Raw genomic sequence first — 11,050 nt, forward strand, 5'->3', positions numbered from 1 at the left:
TCAGTCAGTTGAGCAACCAACTTTGGCTCGGGTCATGATCTCATGCTTCGTGGGTTTGAGCCCTGAGTCAGGCTCTGTGCTGACAGCTGAAAGCCTGGAGCCTGTGTTTCCTATGTAGGATTCTGTGTCTCTCTCTCTCTCTGCTCCTCCCCCACTCCTGCTCTGTCTCTCTCTCTCTCTCTGTCTCTCTCTCTCTCTCTCTTGCTCTCAAAAATATACATTTAAAAAAAGAAAAAAATATTGAAAAAATAAATTAGGGGTAATTACATTATACAAGGTGCCTTATGACTAACTGACCTTCCTCTTTTTAGGCAACTCTCTTGACTTTTTTTTTTTTTAAGTTTATTTGAGAGAGAGAGAGTATGTGACCAGGGGAGGAGCGAAAGAGAGAGAGAGAGAGAGAGAGAGAGAGAGAGAGAGAGAGAGAGAGAATCCCAAGCAGGCTCCACACTGTCAGCGCAGAGCCCAATGTGGGGCTCGAACTCATGAATGATGAGATCATGACCTGAGCCGAAATCGGAGTCAGACTGCTAAAGCAACTGAGCCACCCAGGTGCACCCAGCCCCTTTTTAAAAAATTTCTAATGTTTATTTATTTCTCCGAGGGAGAAAGAGAAAGAGACAGAGCACAAGTGGGGGAGGGGCAGAAAGAGAGACACAGAATCCGAAGCCACTCCAGGCTCTGAGCGGTTAGCACAAAGCTGGAAACAGGGCTCAAACTCGTGAACCGCTCAAACTCGTGAACCGAGAGATCATGACCTGAGCCGAAGACGGCTAAGGATACTTAACCGAATGAGTCACCCGAGTGCCCCGCCTTTTTTTTTTTTTTTTAATGTTTGTTTATTTTTGAGAAAGAGAGAGAAAGCGCATACATGGGAGGAGCACAAAGAGGGGGAGACAGAGGATATGAAGTGGACTCCACGCTGACAGCAAAGAGCCAAATACAGGACTTGAACCCACCAACCGTGACATCATGACCTAAGCCAAAGTCATACATTTAACCGACTGAGCCCACCCAGACACCTCAACTTTCTCGACTTTTTAAGTGAAAGGAAGTGGTATTTTTTTCTTTAAGCAGCAGAGTCCTTAGACTGAAGTCACTCCTCCTCTTAGAGAAATTACTTCTGAGGAACTCAATTTCCTCACTTGTGAGATGAGGGGATGGGCTACATTGTCCCAAAGGTTCTGTTTAATTCTAGAATGCTGTGATCCATACTAGATTTACCACAGTGGGGGTAGGTGGGTTGGTTGGTTGATTTATTTATTTAGTTTTTTAGTAAGCTCTATGCCCAACAGGGGGCTTGAACTCATGATCCCACAATCAAGAGTCCCCTGAGATCAAGAGTCACATGGTCTACTGACTGACTGAGCCATGCACCCCACCACAAAGGATTTCAAAATTAAAATTCCTTTAGCATATTTTAATTGGTTCAATTTACAAAAGAATCCAGAGGGCACACAATTCAAGGATGTACTTAACACTTGAAGGGAAGCCTACTAGGCCTCAAAGGGCAGCAAGGACCTCCCACTTAGTCACCAGCACCAAGCACTCTTTGTGTGGTTGCCCCAAATCTCATCTTCATCCTCTATACACAGCTCCCTTGCCAAAAGAGGCATGTAAAAGATACAGAAAACACAATCCTTGTCCTCAAACTAAGGTGTAGGCTTGAGTCCAATGAGTGAGTATATGCAAGATATAAAACACGTTAAAAAAACGTAAAATTTACTAAGCAGTTTTCCAAGTAAAGGTTACTGTAAGATATAAATAGGCAAAGAACAGACTGATGTGGATTAATCACAGAAAGCTTTATGCAGAAGAATTTCAAGAATCAGGTTTTCAAAAGCAGAAGGAACTCAGATAGGATGAGAAGAGACCTGAATTCTGGAATGGGATTCTGAATCAAGGCTCTTTACCTTCCAAGTGTTGGGGGGTAGGCTCCCTGTTCACAAGGCTCCAACCCCCTGATGCCTCCACTCAGTGCCACTCAGGAGACGCTCCCAGTAACCCATCTTGTTGGCTATTCTCCGACTGAGTCTTCCTTCCTAGTGACAAGCTCCATCGCCAAGGGGATGGATGTGATGTCACAATCAGGAGCACTCTATTAATAGGAACAAGGAAGAAAAAGGTGAGTCAGGGGAACTACCTCCACTTGGCAGTGAGACTAGACAGATTGGATCCGGCAGTTGGTTGAGGAGAAGGAGGAGACAATTCCATTAAGGCCTACAGGTTTCAGAGCTGAGGACACAGCACTAACTTCTAAGGATGGAGGTTACTGGCTAAGAAATCACACACACACACACAGTCCAAGAGATTCAAACAGAGCTGAGAGAGGCAGAGAAAGGGACAAGAATAAATATAAAGAAGAAGCACTGTTTGAGACAGAAAGATTCTCTTACTCGGTATACACAACCACAAATAATGTCAATGATTTCAGATCTGTGGCTATACAAAGCACAGATCAATGATACCTTATATGCACAGTATGATGCTTAAATGTTTCCCAAATGCTTTCACATAAATTACTGAATTCATGTAAAAAGAATTCTAATCCCACCCTCCAACTGGAAAATACTATTTCATAAGAAGATACTCAAGAATGTTCATACAGGTGTGATTCTACTTCCCAAGTCAGAAAATATTCCTGAGGGTATCAGGCTTTATTAAAAAGGTGGGGGGGGGCACAGGGGGCACTTGAGTGGCTCAGTGGGTTAAGTGTCCAACGGCTCAGGTTATGATCTCGAGGTTCATGGGTTTGAGCCCCATATCAGGCTCTGTGCTGACAGCTCAGAGCCTGGAGCCTGCTTCGGATTCTGCATCTCCCTCTCTCTCTGCCCCTCCCTTGCCCACACTCTGTCTCTCTCTCTCTCTCTCAAAAATAAATAAACACTAAATTTTTTTTTTCTTTTTTTAATGAAGAGACAGTGAAACAGGAAATTATTCCAGAGTGGGCAACTGGGAATACTAGAGGTAGCAGTATGATTAGGCAGACTAGACTCTCATTACTAAAAGAATGGAACCAAGAGGGACAAGGCTTCAGATGACGGGTGCTGAGAGATCTACTCAATACTACACAGGAGCATAGCAACTATTCCAACTCCTCTTGTCAACATCACATGGCTATCAATAGATTAAGGGCTGTATAACAAAGGAATAGGATGATAATTTTTATACATAAAACTGAGATTATTTCATCTTCTGAGCCTGGCACACACACTGATTAGTTTACTATACTCATCAGCCACGTTTTAGCGTGGCATTTTTAAACTAACAGAGAGATAAATGTGCAATGCCAGACCCACTTTCTATTTGAGGGGTTGGGGGTGGGAGTTGTTTCTCCCTCATCCATAACACAAAGGACAATATAATGCTGCTTCCATTTTGACAACACCCTATCTCCCAACAGCCTGACATATGCACCTGTACTCCACGAAATGCTTCCACAAACCACTGCTGTTGGCTATACTCAGTCTTCTACTGACAAGTTCCAGACTCAGAAAGCAAACTGTTCCCACTCTGGGGAAAAAAAAAAAAAAAACAATCTTACTCTGATGCTTCCTTAGCCAGAACAAAACAGGATTTTTCAACTGAGAGGAGGACCAGGAGTCAGGAGATGGGTTGTGGTCCCAGCTCTGCCAACTGTATGACTTTAAACAAGCCAAGTATCCCTTCTATAGTTTTTAATGTCTTCACCCGATAAGTAGGGAAGATACCTGCCTTATCTACCTAATATGTTGTACTAGAACAATCAGAGACATAATAAATATGAAAACATACTGAATACAGCTATGTCTCAGGTAAGGTTTTGTAGTAATAGAATGCAAAATAAATTTAAGAGTACCGAAGGCAGGTGAGGAAATGCTTGAAAGAAGCTTGGTTCCTTTTTAATTACTAGGAACCAGGCCCAGCCACAAAGTCGGCTGGACACACAGGGTAGTACCACTATCATATCACTCAGATTCCCTAACACTAGTCTACCCCATTCCTATCTGGAGGGAAACTATCAGCCAGCAACACTATCAGTTTCTTGTCCTATTGTCAGACTCTAAAACCACCTGTATAGGAAGTGATTAGACTGTCACTATCACAGCCCATCCCCCATGAACAGTGGCTCCTTAATAGCCACACTTGTTGTTAGGTGGAATGAAGTCAGTTTGTGAATGGGGAAGATGTCTGTCAGTCCCTCAAGCAAAACACTCTCACCTCTCTTAGTTTTCTGCTCCTTCTCCAGCCCCCTCCTTCCCACTCCCCAATTTCACAGAGTTCTGGGTTGGGGAAGGCTTTCCGGTGAGTGAAGTCTGCATAAAGGGCCTGGCTGCAAACCCAAGGAAGGGATGTAAGGAATGTGAGATTCCTTCACGGAGGGGGGGAGGGGGAGGGGGGGAAGGAATGGAGAAGGAAGACAAGGCTGCCAAAGACAAGGCACGGGAGAGGAGCCAAGCTATGGCGCTTCGAGGGCGGGGGTTCAGGTTCCGCCACCCCTGCCCAGGCTGGCCCCCAGAATATTCCCTTCCTCCCCTCTCAACCCGTCAACACTGCCCATTTAAATACCACGTTTCAACCCCAGGTCCCTTCTTTCCTGTCCTCCAGCCAGCCCAGACCCCCCTCCCGCACTTAAGGCTACCCTACTCCAATGGACCTCCCCCGCAACCCACCCTCCAGCGCCCCTTTCTCACCTCCCGACTCCTCCCTATCCCTGTTCCCTTGCTCCATTTTTCATCTTTACTCCTAACCCTTCTCCTGACCTCCAATATCTCGAACCCGTGCCCCAATCCCGGTGGGACATCGCCCCCTCCCCTCCCACACCCTCTTTTAGGTGGGAGTCGGCGCAGGCGCAGTACGCACCGCCCTGGAAGCGGTCTGGACTCTCCGTACCCCGGCCCGGCTGGAGCTGAGGCCGCAGCGGCCACGGAATAGCTCGGGTGCCGGGTCCCAGCCTTTCCTGGGAGGGGAAGGGGAAGGGGAAGGAGAGGAAAGGTTCCAACCACTCGTCGCCTTGTGAGACGGATCCCTTGCCCCGCCTACCACTGCTACGCAGCCCGGCGGAATCTCGTCACCAAACTCCGCCTCTCTGTTTAACTCGGACCTAGACTAGACGCCAAGAGCGACCAACGAGGAGGGAGGAAGGTTAGCCGGGCCCCCTCTCTACACCGGAAATCTTTATGATCCCAACGAGGACTATATAGCCATCTGGGAGGGAGAACTCTATGTTCTTCCCAGCATGAGTGTTGGGGGTGGAGCCGGAGGCTGGCTCCCGGGAGGCAGAGGCTTCGCTTTGGAGAGGTGTACGTGTCCCATCTCCTAAAGTTGATGCCACGAGATGCGAGATCGTTGCGAGGAGGCTGGCCTGCAGTGTGACCTGCCATCTCCCGTTACTAAAGTGGTGGTCAGCATCCCGGAGCCTCCCGAACCTATGACTTGTAATCACGGGAGTGAATACGGCGACCACGGGTGGAGAATTGGAGTGTCTAACCGCAAAGCTTTAATCTAAGGTGCCCAACGGGTTCCCTACCTCTCCTCGCCGCACTCCTGTTGTGTCTACGTTGGCTCTCCGGACACTCATAGAGTTCCCTGAAGCACCTAAGGGCAGGGAAGGGAGATAAAATGTCCCTCTTCCTAGGTTGTGCCTTGATTTCCTTCGGATACGACACCGTAGTTGAGGGGTGTGGGAAGGAGAGAACCTGGGATCCGAGGAAAATCAAGGCGGAGCCTAAAGCTCTCTAGAAGGTAAGGGATTAATTAAACCAAAGCATTACAACTACATGACCTCTTAAGCTAATCTGATATTAAACAGTATTTGTTATGGATATTCGCTAAACAAATGGTAGTGCTTTGTACATATGTAATTGGTTTATACACAACATTACAGAACTAGAACCTTTTGTTGATTTTCTAACAAGTCCCAAGGGGAACTAAAGGTTTGGGCCTCCTCTGTTAAATCCTCTGGGGTCTGGGAGAGGAGGCGGGCCAGACCCTGGATCTAGTGAGGTAAGTACATTAGGAAGAGGTGTCTTTCAGACTCTGGGAGAGACTAATGCAAATGCTGTTCTCTGTGCCCCGGGTTCCATTCTTTCAAAAAGGGTGTCTGCCTCTGGTGTGAAGGCCACTTTTTCCAAAACCCTGACCGCGCTGGGTCGTGCATTAAAAATGAGGACCCCAGGGGCGCCTGGGTGGCTCAGTCGGTTAAGCGGCCCACTTCGGCTCAGGTCATGATCTCACAGTCTGTGAGTTCGAGCCCCGCGTCGGGCTCTGTGCTGACAGCTCAGAGCCTGGAGCCTGTTTCAGATTCTGTGTCTCCCTCTCTCTGACCCTCCCCCGTTCATGCTCTGTCTCTCTCTGTCTCAAAAATAAATAAACTTTAAAAAAAAATTAAAAAAAAATGAGGACCCCAAATCAGGAATAGAGATAAGGATTATAGCAGTGGGAAAAGAAAGTACCTGTGTGCTAAGCACTGCCTTTTATATAACTTACGTTTTCTTGTCTGCAAAATGCAATTACATATTTAAGAATTGTCGAGAAAACAAGTGCGGAGCCTGTTTCAGACTTTTGACCACCGTGTTCCAAAACCTCTGGTCCTTTCTCCAGTGTCATGTCTTAAAGAGAAAATTTCAGAGCCTAGGTACATCCTCCCAGTAAAGGAAAGGAAAAGTGGGACTCGAGGCGCCTCCTGGTGGTCAATCTTTCTCCTGGCCAAGCCAACCACCTACCAGGCTCCTTTAATACCTAAAATCCGCCCCTTTTGCGGCGCGTGAATCTTGGATCCCGGTTGGCTGGGCGGGGTCCAGCGGCGGGCGCGGGGCGCGCCGGGACAGTGCTGATTGGTCGGAGGCGGCCAGCCGGAAACTTCCGAGAATGTCCGTACTCCCGCGTTCCACCGCGCTGCATCCGGCGGCAGCGGGGCCTGTGGCTCCCCCTGCGGGCGGCTCTGCTGCGTGCACTGTCCGGCCTGCGGGCTGGGTGGGTGGTGGGTGGTGGGTGGTGGGCTGTGGGTGGGGGAGGGGATGGACCGAGTCCTGAGTTGTCCGGATGAGGGTTCGGGAAGGTTTGGCGAGTAAGATTCCATTCCTTGGGTCTGCACCAGTTTCCCTACCCCCCCCCCCCCCCCCCCCCCGTCTCCGTCGGCTCCCCGACTTCTGGGCTTGAGACTGAAAGAGCATCCCGGGACGGGGCCTTCCAGTCCCGAAGCAGCCTATACAGAGACCCTGAAATTCTGATCTTGAAGTTGGAGGCTCCTGGGGAAGTTGGTTTATAACCTTTTAGAAGAATTAGAGGATTTGCGGCTGCCTGACCCCAGCCTAGTGTGGTAGGTAGGCCTTGGGAAATGGAGCATAAGGGCAAAGACTCCAAGCCTTGAGCCATCATTCCCCTTTCCCCTTTCTAGTGTAGTGCGGAGGCTCGGGCAGCATGACGACGGAGACCTTCGTTAAAGATATCAAGCCTGGGCTCAAGAATCTGAACCTCATCTTCATTGTGCTGGAGACAGGTGGCTATTCTGGGATGGTGGGACCCCTGCGCGGGGGTTCTCAGGGTTGGGGAGGGGGCAGGAGGGGAAGAGCATCACCTCCTCTGTTAACTAGCTACCGGGATGTCAGGGTGCACCCCAAAACGCTGCTTACGCGGAATCTCCTACACCCTGGCCTGGACAGTTGTAGTCGAGTGCAGAGTAGATGGAACTCGCCAGATCCAAGCCTCCAGCGCCACTCAGGCCTCTTTCCACTCAGTGCCTTCTCCATGGTGCTGTCCCTCCACTCCCCCTCACCCACCCATATCTAGATCTCATCCCTCTGACCCTCTTTTCACCTCCACCCCAACATTTGTCTGTTCCCTCCAGGCCGAGTGACCAAGACAAAGGACGGGCACGAGGTTCGGACCTGCAAGGTGGCCGACAAAACGGGCAGCATCAATATCTCTGTGTGGGACGACGTGGGCAACCTGATCCAGCCTGGAGACATTATTCGGCTCACCAAAGGGTAACTCCTGGTTATTCCTGGCTATCCAAGGCTAGTAACAGTCAAGGGGGTTAGAGTTAACAGTCCCTATAACTCTTCTGAGTACTCTGAGTCCTACTTTTCGTGCCCCCACAGGTACGCTTCAGTATTCAAAGGTTGTCTGACACTATACACTGGACGTGGGGGTGATCTTCAAAAGATTGGAGAGTAAGTGTTTTGGGGATTGGGATGCAGAAGCACCAGCCAGCATAAGGGCATATAGTCCATGTCTTGTATCTAGACCTTTCTCAGGCCTCCAGAGGCTGGGTCTGAGGCTTCAACTAATTTCTCCCTTTGCAGATTCTGTATGGTTTATTCTGAGGTTCCTAACTTCAGTGAGCCAAACCCAGAGTACAGTGCCCAGCAGGCACCCAATAAGACGGTGAGTCCCATGGCCTTGATATGGGGAAGGAGGGTAGGTCCAGCCAAGAAGCATGGTAGGGAACAAGGTCTGAGTATTTAATTTGTGCCTTCAGGTCCAGAACGACAGCAGCCCTACGGCTCCCCAGCCTACCACCGGACCCCCTGCCGTTTCTCCAGGTAAACCTTTCCCTTCCATCCGCTGGTTCTCTCCCTAGCATGGAAAGATGCATTGCCCTCATCCTTTTTCCCAATTTGTCTTCTTTCCATGTATCCCCTTCCACCTAATTCTCCCAGTTCTTTTGCAAGTCCTTGTGGGGAAAAGATTTGGGGACCTGCTTCTGTCACTGATAGAGCTCTGGTACTCTTTTGCCACTACCACTCAAGGACACAAATGAAAACAGTTTATCCAACAAGACTGCACTCCTTTATTCAAGCTTGTTTCTCTCTGCTTCTTCTCTGGCAGGTCCTTGCCCTTTCCCCCTTGTCCTTTTGACTCATTACATGGCTCTAACATGGATGTATATGACTTAACATGCAGTCTACACTGTACAGAGTTAGGGCACCAAGTAGTTCCCTTTGGGGAGTCACCACTCTTCTTGAAACTAAAGACCCTTCTTCTAGCCTGTGGACCTCAGGATTATGATTCTTCCATCTGATATACTCCAAGACCCTGTTTTTTGGTCTCTTGCTTTTGATTAGAATCACCCACCAACACCACCTCCTTTGTCCCCTGGCTTCTCTTTAGGAACTGGGTTTCACTGGTCTTTTTCTCCTTCTGGGTAATCTCCCGGCTGAGCCTACTACTGCCTGGGTGTTCGACTCCTCTTGCCTCTGATCTGTGTCTTAGGTTTCTCCCTGTGACACTAGGCTTCAGGCTGCTTCTACCCTTGCTCAGTCTGTGTCTACATCCCTAGTTACCATGGTTTTCAGAATTGTTTGTGTCAGAACCACTGGGATCATGGTTTTTTTGGAAACACCATGAAATAACATTTAATTCCACCATAAAAATCAGCATCCGTATTTTCACTGGAAAATATGACTGTTACATATGTCCACGTCTCCATAACTATAACTTATAAAAAGTATTTTAAATAAGGTACATTTAAGCCTGTTTGGCCCTAATGCTCATTTGCCAGATGTTTGTTCACTTTGTTATCTGCTAACAGGTGCAAAAGTCTTAATAAAAAGTATGTGTGGCGTAAGAACTTAACATTAACTCCCTATGTACTCCTAACTTTTTCTGTGAATTGAGGAAAGGCATTATTTTTCCATTCTGGCAACAGATATCTTAGTCTGGTGGAACAGCCTGGGTCCAAGCAGATATGTGGTTTAAGAATCACTAGCCTATGACTTCTACCCCTTTTAGGGCTCATAGTGCCCTCTGTATAAGAGAGGCAGGCCTCTGTCTTCATTTGACAAACATAGATGAGGAATGCCAAGGAATAAAAACACAGCACCTGCCTTTAGGAGCTTGTAGTCTATAAAGGAGATGGTCCTACAGATGACACACTGGTAGGGGCAAGGGTAGTGATGTGCACAGTTGTAGGAGCTCAAGGAAATCATCTCACACACCTGGCTCCAATCAAACATGTGAAATATACACCAAAATATTACTTATCATTTTGAGGGTGTGTGTAATATTTTTTTTCCCTATTCCTATCTTTATTTTCCAAAATGAAAATGTATGTATCATCGTGATACCCACCACACTTTCCTTTTTTAAAGCTGCTTCTTACATAACACAGAAGCTTTGGGTCCTTCCCCTTCCCATGCTTCTCCAGTTTTACAAAGACTTTTGACAAAGGGGCATTTTGTCAGAGGTCCTTAAGCCTAGAGCTAAACAGCGAATGCTAGGTCTGACCTCTATGATACAAAGGTGAATGGAAGAGAAGAATATCACACTAGGATTCACATAGCAACTTCCCAAATGATTGAGTCTTCTCAGGGCTCCATTTGTACAACCCCTGCTCTTTGCAACTGGTCCAGCTGGCCTGAATGTGCTGCTGTGCTTGATGAAGACTGTGCTACTCTCTAGGGCACAGAGGGAGGCCTTGGGGATGGACCTCTCTCCTACCTTAGTTTTCTAATTCCTGTGTTTCTTCCCCTTCTCCCACTACTAGCCTCTGAGACCCAGAACGGGAATGGACTGAGTGCCCCACCAGGTCCTGGTGGTGGCCCGCACCCGCCTCACGCACCCTCGCACCCTCCCAGCACCCGAATTACCCGAAGCCAGCCCAACCACACAGCTGCCGGCCCTCCTGGCCCCTCCAGCAACCCTGTCAGTAACGGCAAAGAGACCCGGAGGAGCAGCAAGAGATAGCAAGACGTTCTTCCTCCCTTCCCACCACCCACTATAGCCCAAGTGTCTCCTAGAACACAGCTTTTTACTAGGCTGCTGGCTTGTGGGGGGTGGGAGTGGATAGGCAGCAGTATTTTATCCACTGAATTTTACTGGAGGGGTGGTGAGCAGTTGGCCTTATCCACCCTAAGCCCATGCTCCCTGCCTTACCCAGCTAGATCTGCCTATCCCTGGGGATTCAAGGCCCTCTGCCCTCTTTCCCTTTAGAAACGACAGTCACAGTCTGTTTCTTGTGTGTGTGATGTGGAAATCAAATCGAATCTCTCCTTCCTAATAAATGTTACCACTCTGTACTGGACTCCTTTGCTTTTCGTGGGAAAACGAAGAGGTTAACAGTCAGACA

General features: G+C 48.3%; 2 protein-coding genes across 9 annotated transcripts in view; one reads left to right on the forward strand and one right to left on the reverse strand.

Moving 5' to 3' along the window:
• Window positions 1-5,140, reverse strand: part of RNF41 (ring finger protein 41) — a 32,002-nt gene extending 26,862 nt beyond the window's left edge. For 2 of the 5 annotated variants that reach the window (XM_003988883.6, XM_045061939.1), the window contains exons 1-2: window positions 4,843-5,014; window positions 1,914-2,098 (exon numbers count right to left, since the gene is read on the reverse strand). The gene's annotated coding sequence lies outside the window, so the exon portion shown is untranslated. The other 3 variants (XM_019835071.3, XM_019835072.3, XM_006933808.5) reach the window with 3 other exon arrangements.
• Window positions 5,141-5,523: 383 nt separating this feature from the next.
• NABP2 (nucleic acid binding protein 2) lies at window positions 5,524-10,998 on the forward strand. 4 transcript variants are annotated; one of them, XM_006933812.5, is made up of 7 exons: window positions 5,524-5,724; window positions 7,379-7,480; window positions 7,829-7,967; window positions 8,082-8,153; window positions 8,286-8,367; window positions 8,462-8,525; window positions 10,469-10,998. In XM_006933812.5, exons 2-7 carry the CDS (start codon window positions 7,402-7,404, stop codon window positions 10,666-10,668), a joined length of 636 nt encoding a protein of 211 aa, XP_006933874.1. In that variant the 5' UTR covers window positions 5,524-5,724; window positions 7,379-7,401; the 3' UTR covers window positions 10,669-10,998. The 4 variants fall into 4 exon arrangements, with proteins under 4 accessions (XP_006933874.1, XP_006933875.1, XP_023112909.1 ...); XM_006933813.5 differs by lacking the exon at window positions 5,524-5,724 and adding an exon at window positions 6,828-6,954; XM_023257141.2 differs by lacking the exon at window positions 5,524-5,724 and adding an exon at window positions 7,005-7,048.
• The last annotated feature ends 52 nt before the right edge of the window (window positions 10,999-11,050 follow it).

Source organism: Felis catus, chromosome B4, assembly GCF_018350175.1.
Source record: "Felis catus isolate Fca126 chromosome B4, F.catus_Fca126_mat1.0, whole genome shotgun sequence".
Classification (NCBI taxonomy): domain Eukaryota; kingdom Metazoa; phylum Chordata; class Mammalia; order Carnivora; family Felidae; genus Felis; species Felis catus.

What these genes read in the sequence shown, in the direction of transcription:
- NABP2 (XM_006933812.5), top strand. Translation starts at nt 7,402, where the DNA reads ATGACGACGGAGACCTTCGTTAAAGATATCAAGCCTGGGCTCAAGAAT. An exon ending in GATCTTCAAAAGATTGGAGA is followed by an intron (nt 8,154 to 8,285) that starts GTAAGTGTTTTG and finishes CTCCCTTTGCAG; the next exon opens with ATTCTGTATGGTTTATTCTG. An exon ending in ACCCCCTGCCGTTTCTCCAG is followed by an intron (nt 8,526 to 10,468) that starts GTAAACCTTTCC and finishes TCCCACTACTAG; the next exon opens with CCTCTGAGACCCAGAACGGG.